At 52.7% G+C, this 14,300-nt stretch overlaps 1 protein-coding gene across 8 annotated transcripts in view; it reads right to left on the reverse strand.

Moving 5' to 3' along the window:
- PALD1 (phosphatase domain containing paladin 1) overlaps positions 1-14,300 on the reverse strand; it is a 140,712-nt gene that overhangs the window by 99,323 nt on the left and 27,089 nt on the right. For all 8 annotated transcript variants that reach the window (XM_067710675.1, XM_067710672.1, XM_067710674.1 and 5 more), the window contains exon 2: positions 2,683-2,896. In XM_067710675.1, coding sequence (XP_067566776.1) covers positions 2,683-2,867 — 185 coding nt within the window. In that variant the 5' untranslated portion in view covers positions 2,868-2,896. The remainder of the gene's footprint in view (positions 1-2,682; positions 2,897-14,300) is intronic.

Raw genomic sequence — 14,300 nt, forward strand, 5'->3', positions numbered from 1 at the left:
ACCCTTCCCTCCTTCTCCCTGTCTAGCATCCAGAAATGATGGCAGGAAGCAGATGCTGATGATGGTGGGGCAACAAGAGAAGAGGAGCCTGACTGATCATGGAGCAGCCACGTCAGCCTGGAGCACCTCCTGGACTTTTGTGTAGACATAAGCTTCTGTCTTGTTTAAGGCCTCCTTAAACAAGGCTTAACAAGGACCATCCCAGATGGTCCCTCCATCAGATTGTCTCTGAGAACAACCCCACACTGACAACCCCCTAGCACAGTGCAGTGGTTCAGGACCCAGGCTTTGGGGCCACGTGGCCTGGGTATGACTCCAATTCCACCGCTCAGTAACTCCATGGCTTTGGGATTACTTGCTCTATAGCTCCGTTTCCAGTAATTGCAACCTCCTAAGGGCTGCTGTGAGAAGACAATGCGCTAAAGAAGTAAGTGCTTAGCCCAGTGCCTCGAAGACTGTGATCATTTAGTAATCTAACTACAATTACTAGCAGTAGTTCTGCCTCCACACAGGGCCATTTCAAACAAAACCCACAGCTTTCTGTAGATGCTAAACCAGGCGGAGCGCTGTGCACTCAAGACCCAACAAGGTTCTGTGCTGATTATAACAATGAATAAGACACAGCCTCCCAGAGCTCATGATCTGGGGTCTGAGCCTCTTTACAAAAGGAAAGGCAGGGTGGGGGAATGACTGGGGTGGGGAGCACTAGACAGGAGTCCAGAGACCTGGGCTCCCTCGGCCAGCTCTGCCTCCATCACACGGGACCCGTGGCGAGCAAACCCTTCTGCCTCCCGAGACTCAGTTTCTGTGTCAGGATCAGTTTTCACATCTGATCTAATAGCTATCAGATCAGGGGTGAGCAAACCTTTCCTATAAAGGACCAGACAGTAAATACTTTAGGCTTTGTGGGCCACGCAGTCAGCTGCAACTACTCAACTCTGCCGTTGCAGCCTTAAGCGTCTGCTGACAATATGCAAATGAGCGGGAGTGGCAGTGTCCCAAGGAACACTTATTGAACTCTTATTTACCGAAACAGGAGATGGGCCTGAAGGATATGGTTTGCCAGCGGCTGTACTGGATGATCTTCTAAGGTCCCTTGAACCTCAAACAAGCTACAACCCAAGGATCACTGGGTCACGGCTGGCTCCAGGGAGCACACAGTCTCACTACAGAGGAGTTTTGCAGCAGACCGGTGACTGTCCTGAGCCACACCACGCTTAAATATTTTGAATGTCATCCCCACATATCCTGATAAGGAAACTGAGGCCCCGAGAGGGAAAAGTATCTGCCCACGGTCACAGAGCAGGACAGAGGCAGAGCCAGGCCCAGGACACGAGGTTCCAACACTGTGCTCAAGACCCGAACCTAGTTTTGTCATCTGCTAGTCAAAAGACTATATATCAAGTCCCTTTTTTCTTTTTTTAATAAATTTATTTTCTTTTTTTTTATTGCTGGCTGTGTTGGGTCTTCATTGCTTCGTGCAGACTTTCTCTCCTTGTGGCGAGCGGGGGGCTGCTCTTCGTTGTGGTCCGCGGGCTTCTCACTGCGGTGGCTTCTCTTGTTGTGGAGCACAAGCTCCAGGCACGCGGGCTTCAGTAGTTGTGGCACATGGGCTTCAGTACTTGTGGCTCGTGGGCTCTAGAGCGCAGGCTCAGTAGCTGTGGCGCACGGGCTTAGTTGCTCCGCGGCATGTGGGATCTTCCCGGACCAGGACTCGAACCCATGTCCCCTGCATTGGCAGGCAGATTCTTAACCACTGAGCCACCAGGAAAGCCCTCAAGTCCCTTTTATTTAACATCTCTTTTCCTCCCCTTATCATGAGCACAGTAACGTATTATGACTACAATTTTCCTGTCAGGCCCCAAAGGCAACAGGCCGGATTTATCATTCCCACTCCTCAGGTTTCCTTATACAGAAGGCCCCATCTGCGAACTCTCTGCCAAACATCTCTGTGTGGAACACATTTAATTCTTAGCTCATCATGTCCCACTTCCTCCATCCTGGAGGGGTCCAGAGACAGGGAAGCTCGGTGGGCAGATATGATGTAAGACAAGGCTTCCTGACTCACCAGGAGACGCATCCAATGCCCCTTCTGTCTCCCTGGCCTCAGGCTCCCAGCACCCACTCCTTCCCTGGGCCCACATGACGCATGCAGTGTGTCCAGGTCTCTCAAAATATGGGGCCAGAACAAACCCTCAGCCCCCTCTGGGAATGTCCTTGAAGGGCCTAATTAGGAGAGTTGACCAACAGCTTCCAGCTTTTTCAGCCCAAGGCCCTTTAATGGCCCGGTGTTAACCTCAGTTTCGAACCATAATTACAGGTTGTGGGGGGTGAAAAAAATCGACATTTTATGCATCTAAGAATATAAACTTCCTTTGAAAACATCAGCCAAAAATTACTCTCAAAAGGGTGTCCCCCCTCCCCCAGCCACTCTTCCCTCTCCACACTACCCGGCACTGTGACATGGCAAGTAATATGGGCTAAGAGACCCGCGACAGACGCTGGCTCTGCCACCCACTTCCTGTGTGACTCCAGACAAACTGCTTAACCTCTCTGGGCCTCAGTATCTTCATCTACGAAAGCAGTTTGGAGACTCTGAAGCGCTGTATGCCACCACCCCTCCAGGCAGCTCCCCCCAGACATGTCTTCCGGGGACACGGTCACACTCGTCCTGCCACTCACGTGATCACGACGGGGGCCACCTTGTTGGGGATGATGGACTTGGCCTTACTGTTGTGCAAGCCCGTGGTCTGGAAGGAGTGGACAGTGAGTGAGTGCCGACCATCCATCGTGCCACCGTTCTGGAGGCCCTCAAAGGGGGCGCTGGCTGAGACTGTCTGCTGGGCTGTGCTGGCCGTTGTACCCATAGTCTGCCGGCAGCCTCAGGACCCAAGACCTGTGGGGTAAGAGGTCAAGGAGGGGGTAGGAAAAGCCACAGCAGGAAGGGACCCAGCCCACCCGCCATCCCTACCCTGTGAACAGATACACAGTCTGAGGCCCATGAGAGGGCCAGCTCACCCTGCAGCTGGAGACACAGGGTGAGTTTGCTGCCTCCAAGCCGGTGCCCAGCAAAGCACACGTTCGCGGAGCACCTACTGTGTGCCTGGCCCCCTGCTGCTGCCTTGGGGGAGTTATGGACATGGAGAGTCAAGAAGATGTAGCCCCCTGACCCCTTACAGCTTATACTCCCCTAGTGAAGATAAGACAGTTAGGAAGGGGTTAACCATCCCCATCAGGGCAGGACCTAGGGCTCCAAGTAACTGAGTCAGGCCACGTGGAGGCCACGCCTCTAGACTGGGAGAGGGAGGAGGCCTTCACCAGAGGGAGAACCAGAACCAGAACCAGAACCAGAGGCAGAGGGAAGTCTGGAGACAGATTTGAAGGATTTGGATGGGAACAGGACGCAGGAGGATATTCTAGCCGTGAATGTCACAAAACGAGGCCAGGGAAGTCCAGATTGGGTGAGTTCTCAGAAGATCAAGGGTTCAACAAAAGCACCAGGCCCCTGAACTCTCCATCAATAACCTCAACACCATCAACATCGCAACAGCCGAAGCTTTTGCCCAACATCCGGCATGCCAGGCATCCTCGTGGACCCCCAATTCCCCTCACAGGGCTCTCTCCTAGGGAAATGTTGATAGTTAAGGATGCACATAACTGAGTGGGCTACAAGGGTGTTTTGTTGATCGCAATGTTACTTATAGTAACAAAACACTGGAAACAGCCTGCAACGGGATCTGCTGAATAAATTACGGGGTATCTCTAAGGTGGAATGTTAAACAGCCTTAAAAATACCTTATTGACTGCTGTGGAAAGATATCTAGGAACCAGGAATGGAAGGAGCAGGCTGCAAAGCAAGTACAGGCTATAATCTAATTTTAATGCATGAACATGTAGCAGGAGAAAAATCCGGGAGGAGGCACATGAAGATGCTAACCGAGTCAACACCTGGTGATGAGATCATAGACAATTTTTATTTTCTCCTTTTTCCTTATCTGCGTTTTCTGATTTTTCTCCTCTGAACACTGGGTAATAACATCTATTTAAAACAAATAAAAAGAATGGCTGGGGAAGCAGGCCAGGAGAGCTGCTAAGAGCTGGTAGAGGGTGTGGGGAGGACTGGCTCAGGCGTCCAAGAACCAGGCCCGCTGGGAAGGGAAGGGGCTGGGAATTCCACACAGACCCAAGAGAGGGGGCGACAGACATGGGAGACAGAGGCTCAAAGAACTTTCTGAGAGCCCAGCAGCAGCTGGCCCCATGTGGCGCTGACGGACCAGGATCTGGAGGGGGAGGGAGAGACCTGCCCGGCCAGCCCGCACCCCCGACCCGCACCCTGAGATACTTCCCCTCTGAGAACACAGAGGCCATAAGCAGTCTTTAGAACCTGACGACTCCCCTCCGCTCCCCAAGCTGCCCTCAGTCTGGCATGGGCTGTCCCCCCTCAGGCAGCGGGGACTACCTGTCCCCCACCATCCATGCTCCGCCCATGCCCTCTCATAAGCAGCAGCGGCACCTCAGGCAGTGGATGGTGGGGTCAGGGGTCAGCATGAAACCGGAGCAGCAGGTCAGTCTGAAGGCTGAGCTCACTGCGCCCTCTCCCCTCCCAGATCCCGAGTCCGAGCTCCTGGTCCCAAGGTGGGCGCTCCCAGGGCCTCCCCCGGCTGTGCCCTCAGGCTCTGCCTTCCCAGAGCCACCTAGACAGAATGGCTACTCATTCCATCCCTCCCAGCACGCCAAACCACCCCCTCTCCCTCTGCAGTCTGGAAAGGGTTCCCCACCTCTCTCCCGCCCAGCCGTGTCACCCTTGACAACTCCCAGCAGCTGTGTGACAGCTCTGCTAACACGCTAACCGAATGTTTTTGTAAGAGCCTCATCATGACTCTCCACACCCAGTCCAATCTCTCACTTGCTTTTTTTTTCTTCTTGGTAGAAGGTGGAAGGAATGAGCCTCTGTTTCCAAACAGAAACAGAGGCGCTCAGAGCGGGTGAGGGGCTCCACAGTGGACCCCCAGCTGACCATCAGCAGAGCCAGAACCTTCTCTCCGCTTCGCCTGCCACAGCAGGCCCCCAACATGGCCCACCAACTTTCCCTAGACCCCTCTTCAGCAGCCTGGGCCAAGGAGGCATGGGTGGGAACAGCCTCCTCCAAGAACAGGACTCGGGAGGCTGTCCCAAAGGAGGGAGTGACGGACAGGACGTGGGAAGGGCCTGCAGGAGGCAACAGCTGGCTACAGCTGCCAGGCCAAGGCCGGGCCCTGCTCCCACGGGGCTGGGCCAGGCCTGGCACCTCCATCTCGCCTGCCCCTCGCCTCCCCCAAAGCTCCAGCTCCTGCCTTCTTCCTCTCTCGAGGGCTCCACAGGCGGTGACAGGCCCCAGCCGGTCCCTATAAGGACAGCCTGGAGACAATACAGATGTGCACAGCTGCAGGCTTGGGGGAAAGACCGTATCGTCTGAAAGTTGACCTGTCTCCAAAATGTCTAGAGGAGGGGGAAACCCTGGGATTCCCAGGCTTCTCACTCTGCAACTCTCCCCCTGAAGCCTCTCCACCCCACCTAGAGTGAGCCTCGCCAGCAAAGGACCCTTCATCCTGTTAGCCACATGCTGTGGGGCCTTGGGCACCTTACTTCTCCCGTCTGGGCTTAGCAGCCCCAGCCACAGAGTGACGGCGAAGGATGGAACAGTCGGAAGGCCCCTTCCACATGGATCTGGCTCCTAAGATTGGCAGTCCTAGTGGTGATACCACTGCTGTCCACTGCCAGGGCCAGGGGTCAGCAAGGGCACACACGTAGGTGGGATCCCTAGTGCTCAAACCTCCACTGGGGGGAGAATCGGGGTAGACTAGGATGAGGCTAGATAGTAAGATGAGGGGGGAGGTGTCTATGAGCCTGGATGGTTTTGCAAACAATTAGGCCTTATTTTCCTAACTTCTAACTAAAAGCTATCATCTCCTTAACCACAAGTGAAGGCCACTCCTGCTGTGTCGCAAAGCCCAGGACATACTCACCACTAAGCTCAGAGACGTGTTCACATCACACAGCAGCCGTGCAGGTATCTGGAAACGTGGCTTGCGCTCATCGCTCCCTTCACACCACTGTAATTATCAGACCTGGGTCCCCTGCCCCCCAGGTCTCGGGTGACAGGACCGGCCAACGCTGGGCAACTCTGCGCCTCGTGGTCTTGATCCCCCAGAGCGGGACCCAGATTCTCACAACCGCCTTTCACTCAACAAGCGTGGAGAATGTGACGATCCCAGCGAGAAGTCCAGCCTCACCTTACGAAGCCAGCTGGAAAGAAGCTGCCGTGCCATTTGCAAAACGGGGTTCTCCACACTTGGGACCATCGAACCAATCGCAAATGCCTGCATGTCCATCATGCTGGCCACATGCCCTCAAAGGCACACCCCAGATGAATGTCCCCATCAAAGCCAAGCGACAGCAGCCTTGACGCTGGTGTGTCTTTAAAAAAATAAAATTTAACCTTAACTCACTTAATGGATTATCTTGTTAACGCAAGAGTATCTAAGGACACGTATTACTACATCACAAGTTTGTGTTTTAGTATTTTGATAGCACTCTCAATAAAATTTACTCCCTCTGTAATCCCAACTATTTAATTTGTGCATTTAAAAACATCATTCCGAGAAGGGATCTGGGAGCTTCTGCCATTCTGCTACAGGGGCTCTTGGCAAATAAAAAAGGGAACCAAAGCCCCACCAAATACAGGCCCCTTCCAAGTCTCTCCTTTGCCTCTGTTTGTTAACATTTCAAAGCACCTACTAAGTGCCAGGCACCATGCTGGGTGCTTTACAACATATGGTGCCCCCTACACACAACCCTATAAGGTTCAGGCCTCACTGTGTCCATTTCAGGTGAGGACGGCTGGCCTTTGCTAAGTGGCAGCATAAGCTTGCCTCCCTGCCTCTTCACAGCTGACCCTGACAGCAAGAACACCCCACACACTCTTCTCTCCCTCTTGAACCTGCTTGACCGCCACTCAGGGACCTTAGGGACCCCCATCCACTCCATTCTCTGCCAGGGCACCCAGACACGACCTCCTAGAGGGGAAGAGAGACGCACAGTCTCCCATGCAGGGAGCGAGGACTGCAGACTCCATTTCACCCACAAAAGGCCTCAGTGACCAGCTAAGAAGCCACAGAATCATCTGGGCTGCAGTTACAACAGCATGTGAGAAAGTTCCACACATGAACATGCCACCCTCCTGCCTCTGGGCAATCACACAGCAGCCAGTCCCGAGAGAAAAGCAACCACCCTATGGAATCTTTCACAGAGAGGTGACCTCATTTCTCCAGGAAGAACCAAACTTCAGGAGCTGGAATCTTAGCTCCAAGTCATCAACTAACTGCCCGATGCTACAGCACGAACGTCCAGCTTGCCGGAGCAGTGAGCCTCTCGTCAATGGCTGTATTCAAGCCAAGGGGATGCTGCAGACAAGCATTCTGGGTCCTAGAGTGGGGATGACAGACAAGAGGTTCAACAGCTGACTCCTAAGGCCCTGGACCTAAACATCGCAGGAGCCCAAGTCCATTTCTTTTCAGATGATTCTTGGTAGAAGTGAGTGATGATTCCATCACCATGCTGGTGTCAGTTTCCCCATCTCTGATCCAAAGCTCACAGTCCCCCCTCTCCCATGTCTTCTGTCCTGGTCATGGAACAGCAGCCATGGCCTCCATCTTGTCAAACCCTATGGACTTGGAAACGATGAATGGTGGCTTTTCCAAAGCAGAGTCTGGTTCCTCCAACTGAAGCAGAAAGCTGGACATCTGCTCCTGACCCAGCCACCACCCTGCCCCATCCCCTTCTCCAGCCATTCCTGCCTGCCAGACCCTCTTGCAAAATCCCAAGTCCTGCCTTAGGGAATGCTGTGATCACAGGAACTTCCACAAATGGCCGTCACCAAGGCCCCCAAAAGCAGAGATTCGAAGCTGGCTACACCCCTGGAGGTCACCTAGTCCAACCTTCTCTTTCTACAGATGAGGAAACTGAGGTCCAGAGAGGGAAAGTGATGAGCTCCAAGTCATAAGGGAAGAGGTCATAAGGACGAAACTGGGACGCAGAGCTCCTGCCTCCCAACTCCACGCCCCCTGGCTGGGCCAGGCTGACTCTGGCCTGAGGCAAGGGGAAGCTTTTGCTGAGAGCGCAGGAAGATTGATTTGAGCAGACATTGTACCGCTGGCCAAATCAGGGGGTGTTGGTCAAGTATGTGATTCCTATGCCTACCTTGGGTGAGCAGGAAGGGGAGGGTCTAAACAGGATGCCTGAGATAGCCAGTGACCCTGAGTGTTGACCCAGAGGGACGCCAGGAGGGCCAGTGGGTGGACCTCTGATTGCAAAGCATTTGACGTATATTATCTCATTTAATCCCGACCAAAGAAAGAGATGCCAACCCTTACAACTCAATATTAAGTTAACCAAAAATCCAATTTACAATGGCAAAAGATTTAAAGGTACATACGGATGCCAAATAAGCATATAAAAGATGTTCAGCATCTTATGTCATCAGCAAAATGCACTAGAACGACAATTTTGTCTTTCTCTTTCTGGCTGCACCGCGCAGCATATGGGATCTTAGTTCCCTGACCAGGGATTGAACCCGTACCCCCTGCAGTAGAAGCACGGAGTCTTAATCACTAGACTGCCAGGAAAGTCCCATAGAATGACAAATTTTAAAAGACCAACAACATCAAGTGTTGGTAAGGTTGTGGAGGAACTGGAGACCCGGTGCTTACGTGTAACATCGCACAGCCACTTTGGAAGACAGCTTTGTAGTTTCTTACAAATTTAAATACAATTACCATATGACTCAGCAATTCTACTCTCAGGCAACTAACTACCCAAGAGAAATGAAACCATGTCCAGAAAAAGGCTTGTACACAGCAGCATTATTCATTGTGGCCCCAAACTGAAATCAACTCACATGTCCATCAACTGGTGAACAGATGAAAACAATGTGAAAAACGTGCACATTTATACAATGAAACACTACTCGGCAATAAAAAAGGAACAAGTTACTGATATACACATGACATGGGATGAACCTCTGAAACATCACAGTAAGAGAAACAAGCAGGCCCCGGACACTTCAAACTGTATGGCTCCATTTGTATGACATCTGAGAAAAGGCAAAACTACAGGGGCAGAAAATAGATCAATGGCTGTCAGGGACAGGGAGTGGACCGCACAGGGGCTCGAGGGCACCTTTAGGGGACAGAATTGCTCTATGTATTGAATGTGGTGATTACACAACTACATACATTTGCCAGTGGTGAACCGTACACTTAAAATGGGTGAATTCTGGGCTTCCCTGGTGGCGCAGTGGTTGAGAGTCCCCCTGCCGATGCAGAGGACACGGGTTCGTGCCCCGATCCGGGAGGATCCCACATGTCGCAGAGCGGCTGGGCCCATGAGCCATGGCCGCTGAGTCTGTGCGTCCGGAGCTTGTGCTCCGCAACGTGAGAGGCCACAACAATGAGAGGCCCGCGTACCGCAAAAAAAAAAAAAAAAAAAAGGGTGAATTCTGTCGTATGAAGTTGGCCTAAATAAATCTGTTAAAAACAAAAGGAGCTCGCCCCCCTCATCACACCTTCCTCCTCAGCTCCACAACTCACCCACTGTGCAACCTCAGCCAAGCTACCTCTCTGGACTTCAGCTGCCACATCAATGAAATGGGGACAACAGGAGTACCTCCCCTGAGGGGTTGCTACGAAGGTTCAACAACACAGTTGACCCTTCAACAACACGGGTTAGGGGCGTTGACCCTCCGGGGAGTCTAAGATCCGTACCCGCAGTTCCATGTACCTGGATCCAACCAACCACAGATCATGCAGTAGCTGTCTATTGAAAAACAATCACGTATAAGTGGACCCGCACAGTTCAAACCTGTGTTGTTCAAGGGTCCACTGTGTAACTATAAAAGTCCTCAGAACAGGGCCTGATCAGTGAGTCCTCCTTAAAATTCAGCTGTTATCATGCACTGCAGAGGTGGGGGCAGGGATCAATCAGACTCTGGAGCTGGGCTGTGCGATACAGTAACCACCACTGCACTGGCTGCTGAGCCCGTGCAACGTGGCTGATCCACACTGGGGTGTGCTGCAAGTGTAAAACACACACTGGATTCAAAGACGCAGTACAAAACAAAGTGAAATATCTCATTAACAATTTATTATGTTGATTATATGTCAAAATGATCATATTTTGATATACTGGGATTAAATAATATGTGTTACTAAAATTAAGTTCACCTATTTCTTTTTTACTTTTTTATGTGGCCAGTTAAAATGACACGTGGTGAAACTAACACAACATTGCAAACCAACTATACTTCAATTAAAAAAAACACGTGGCCCACTTTATACAGGCATCCCCCATTTTTTGAAAGTTCGCTTTATGCCACTTTGCTTTTATGAAAGACCTACATTAGTAACTGTTTCTGCTAACCAAGAGAAATCTGAAGAGGATTTTGCTTTTACCACAAAAAAAAGGGGGGGGGGGGGAAACTAGTGTTGAGCGTTTGTTTTGCAGGAGCCGTTACAGGGGCCACGCACCCCTCGCCAAGCTCCTTCCCAGGAACCACTCTCAACATCTCAGCAGCAAGCCCAGAGGCTTGAACCGCGTCGGTGAGCATCTGTGCTTTATCCAACTTATTTTGTGCATTGTTAGCAAGTGCACTTGTCCTAAGGTAACCGTTTCTCCACTGGATGCCATTTCAGCTAACAGCTTCCCCAGGAATGCTCTACCTTCGGATAGCGGGGAGACCTGTACTCCTGTCAGACGGTGATGCTGAGTCTCAAGTCCTCCGTGGTCCTTGAGGGCCGCTCTCGGCAGCTCAGGGTCCTCAGAGCTGAGCCCAATGCCTGCTGCAGGCAAGAACTTAAAACCCTCTGTTTGAGGAGTGAGGAGACCCCAGGAAGGCAGTGGCAGCATTTCCATTTAACAGATAGAAAGTGAGAACTCCCCAACACCCTCACACCTAGCTGGGGGATCCAGTGGTTTCATGGACTCTGGGGCCGAAATCTGGCTGATCCCGATCTTCTCATCTCTACCACGTATTAGTCCTGTGGCACATGCTTAACTTCTCTGAGTCTCGGTTTCCCCAACTATAAACTGGGGACCATAAATCTACCTTCCTAATTGGATCGTACAGGAATGAAACAAGTGAATGTGTGTTTAAGGCAACACCCACCCAGCCCAAACACAGCGAGGGCGCGACTCACCAGCAGCCCTTCATATCCCCCCAGGCCCCACTCTGCCTGCACTCTCTCCCCACCTTCTCCACATCCCCCCCCTGCAACCACGGACTGGTACCAGATCTAAACCTCCCAGACACTCCCAGGCCAGGGCCAGGGCCGTGCCCAGACACTGCCTATAAAAGGAATGGTCTGAGGGAATAAGTGGGCTCAGCAATCCCCTGGCTCTCATCCCGGGCAAACAACAGGGCCGAGTGGGGCTGGGCCGCAGCAGCTGTCCTACTGTAGTAACACAGAATTCCAAGTCCCTCCGTTTCACTCTGCCCGGTGAGCCACCTAGGGAGATTTCCGTCTGCTTCTGGTCTTAATCAAGAACCAAGAGAGCCTAGCTCTGCTCTGGGGCCTTGGGCAAGTCCTCTGCCTGCTCTGAAAGCCCACCCACAGATGAACGGGTTCGCACCCCTAGTCGGTCCAACTGCTCTGCCACCACTGGTCACTGGCCCCTGCCTAGAGTGACTGCAGCAGCCTCCAGGAGTCTCTCTCCTTCCCTCCGGAAGGATGGATGACCCCTGCAATCCATCCTCCATGCAGCAGCCAGAAGCATCTCTGAAGTCCTAAATCACATCGCTGGCCCTGCTTAGTTGTTTCCTCTTCTGCAAAGTGGAAGCCATAAACCCTGTCTCGCCTCCCTCGAGGGCTGTTGTCAGTTGCAGAGACGGAAAAACCACAAAGACACAAAAAGCCCCACCAGGCTGTAGGAATGGAAGGATTATCACGGGAACACGGACGATCACGGGCAGAGGGCACTCAGGTGGAGGTCATGTCATTTCCTTCCATCACACTGTAACATGCAAACCCCTCAGCCCAGCGGACAGGCCCCCACCCCTCCCTTTGCTATGATGCCGCAGCCACTGGCCACGTCCTCCTCCTCCTTCCAACGCCCCAGACCCTCTCCTACTCATGAAAGCTTCTTACCCACCACCCCTCCCCCTGGAGCACTCTGCAGCTTGCTCACGTGGCTGCCCCTTCCCCTAGCCTTGGCTCAAACGTCCTTCCCCAGAAGCCTCTCTGAGGTCCTGGCGATGCAGTCTGTCCACACACACCCCTCAATTCTTCTCCAGCTTATGACCTCCTTTTATTTTTCAGTTGCCTCATTGATGGGATTATGTCTGTAGCAGCAGCCTCCCCGACTCCCCAAGAGCAGGACGGCGCCTAATTTGTCCACGCCATGGCCCCAGCACCAGAACAGTGACCGGGTCCCAGTAGATGCTCAGGAAATATTTCTGAGATGAACAGATGACAACCTGGGGGCATCTGCAGCTTTCAGGACTCACAGAAGAGCAAGCACCCGGCATCAAGGAGCAGGTCTCAGTGCACACGAGAGGGTGGGGGGAAGATGCTCCCACCCTGCACTTTCTCACCTGGACTGCCCTCCTCCCCCACATTCTACCCACCCTTGGAAGTTAAAGCCCAGCTCCTCCAGGAAGCTCTCCCTGACTGACTACACACCCACCCCCATCCCTCAACTCCCACAGCGCATTGTGAGCATCACAAAATGGGACATTCCATTCCCTTCCACTGCATGCTGTTCCCAGCAGGGGCCATGCTGTGTCCTTCCTGGCTCTGTCCCACTGAGCGACCCAGACACACAATTGCTGATGGAACAAATCAGCTCCATCACTTCACCTTCCCACCCTGCCCGGCTCCTTTTTGATGGGACCAAGGATGGCACCCAACAACAAGCAGGTACAAAAGGGGGAAGATGTTTAAACATAATGGTACTCATTCCTGACTGGGGGACTGAGTACGGTATTTATCTTCTTTTTTGCTTATCCATCACTTCTAAATTTCCTACAACGAACATGACTATTTTGGGAATGTTTTTAAGTGCGGTTATGTGTAATAGTTTCAAAGCTGGACAAAGGTCACAGCTCTTCACCCAGTGCATCCCCCACCTGACCCTCCCCCAAGTCCCCCTGTGCTCCCTCGGCTCAGTGCCTTGGCCACCCTCTGCCTGTGGTCATCCATGTTCCCATGATAATCATTCCATTCCTGCAGCCTGGTGGCGCTTTTTGTGTCTTTGTGGTTTCTCTGTCTTTGCTGCTGACAACCACCTTCAAGGGAGGCGAGACAGGGTTTACGGCTCCCACTTTGCAGAGAGGAAACAGCTAAGCAGGGTCAATAACGTGAATTTCCCCAGGCTACCTGGCTTAGTAGAAGCAGAGTTCTGGTTTCTGCGCGTAGCCCCTCACCTCATGTCTCTGGTGGTCACCCAGACCAATCCCTTTGCAACCGCTGCCCCTTAGCCTCCTTCTTTTTAAAATTAGGACAAGATCAATTTTTTAAAAATAAAGCTGTCTGGGGTCTGACATTGCAGGAGACCTTCACGACCTACATTATATGTTTCTGAAGTGTTTTTAGTTTTTCTAAAACAAACAAACAAAAAAGCTTAAAAATTAAAAACAGAAGGTGGATGAATGTTTGGAAATAGTGCCATATGCTCATCAGGTGGGCTGCCTCCGTGAGCTGGGCCTTGTGTTCCGGGCTTCAGCCTGCAAACCAGGGGGAGCCTCTGGAGGTGGAACGAAGGTGGGCAGAGTGACCGGGCGGCCAGCCGAGGAGCTGTGGAGAGTGGGGGCCAGTGTGGGGCAGCAGCAGAGCCAGGGGATCACCCTGCAGATGGACCCCTGGGCTGGGAGAAGCTGCAGGTGGCGCAGCAGGCCCCGCCCTCAGTGAAGGGGCAACAAGCCTCCCTCTCGGCTCACCTGACAGGCGGAGGGCAGAGAGGGGGCTCCTGCCTGCTCCGCGGCCAGCAAAGACCCTGGAACTTGTTACCAGGTGCTCCAGTGGGGCTGGGGGTTCCTGGAATTCAGGACCCTCGGGAAATAAAAGGGCCCTTTCCAGCACCCCTAGTTACCTGCTTCCAGGCCTGGGGAACCCCCCATCTCTGGAGCTCCCCATGGTGGGTCAGCTGTGCCTGATAGGAAGCCCTGCTTATATGGGATCTTGGACTGGGGACAGCACTTTCTCAGCACACCCCGACCCTCTGAGAAGAGGGTGGCCCACCTCCCTCATTCTGACCATGCCACGGGGCTG

Source organism: Pseudorca crassidens, chromosome 16, assembly GCF_039906515.1.
Source record: "Pseudorca crassidens isolate mPseCra1 chromosome 16, mPseCra1.hap1, whole genome shotgun sequence".
In the NCBI taxonomy this organism is placed as follows: domain Eukaryota; kingdom Metazoa; phylum Chordata; class Mammalia; order Artiodactyla; family Delphinidae; genus Pseudorca; species Pseudorca crassidens.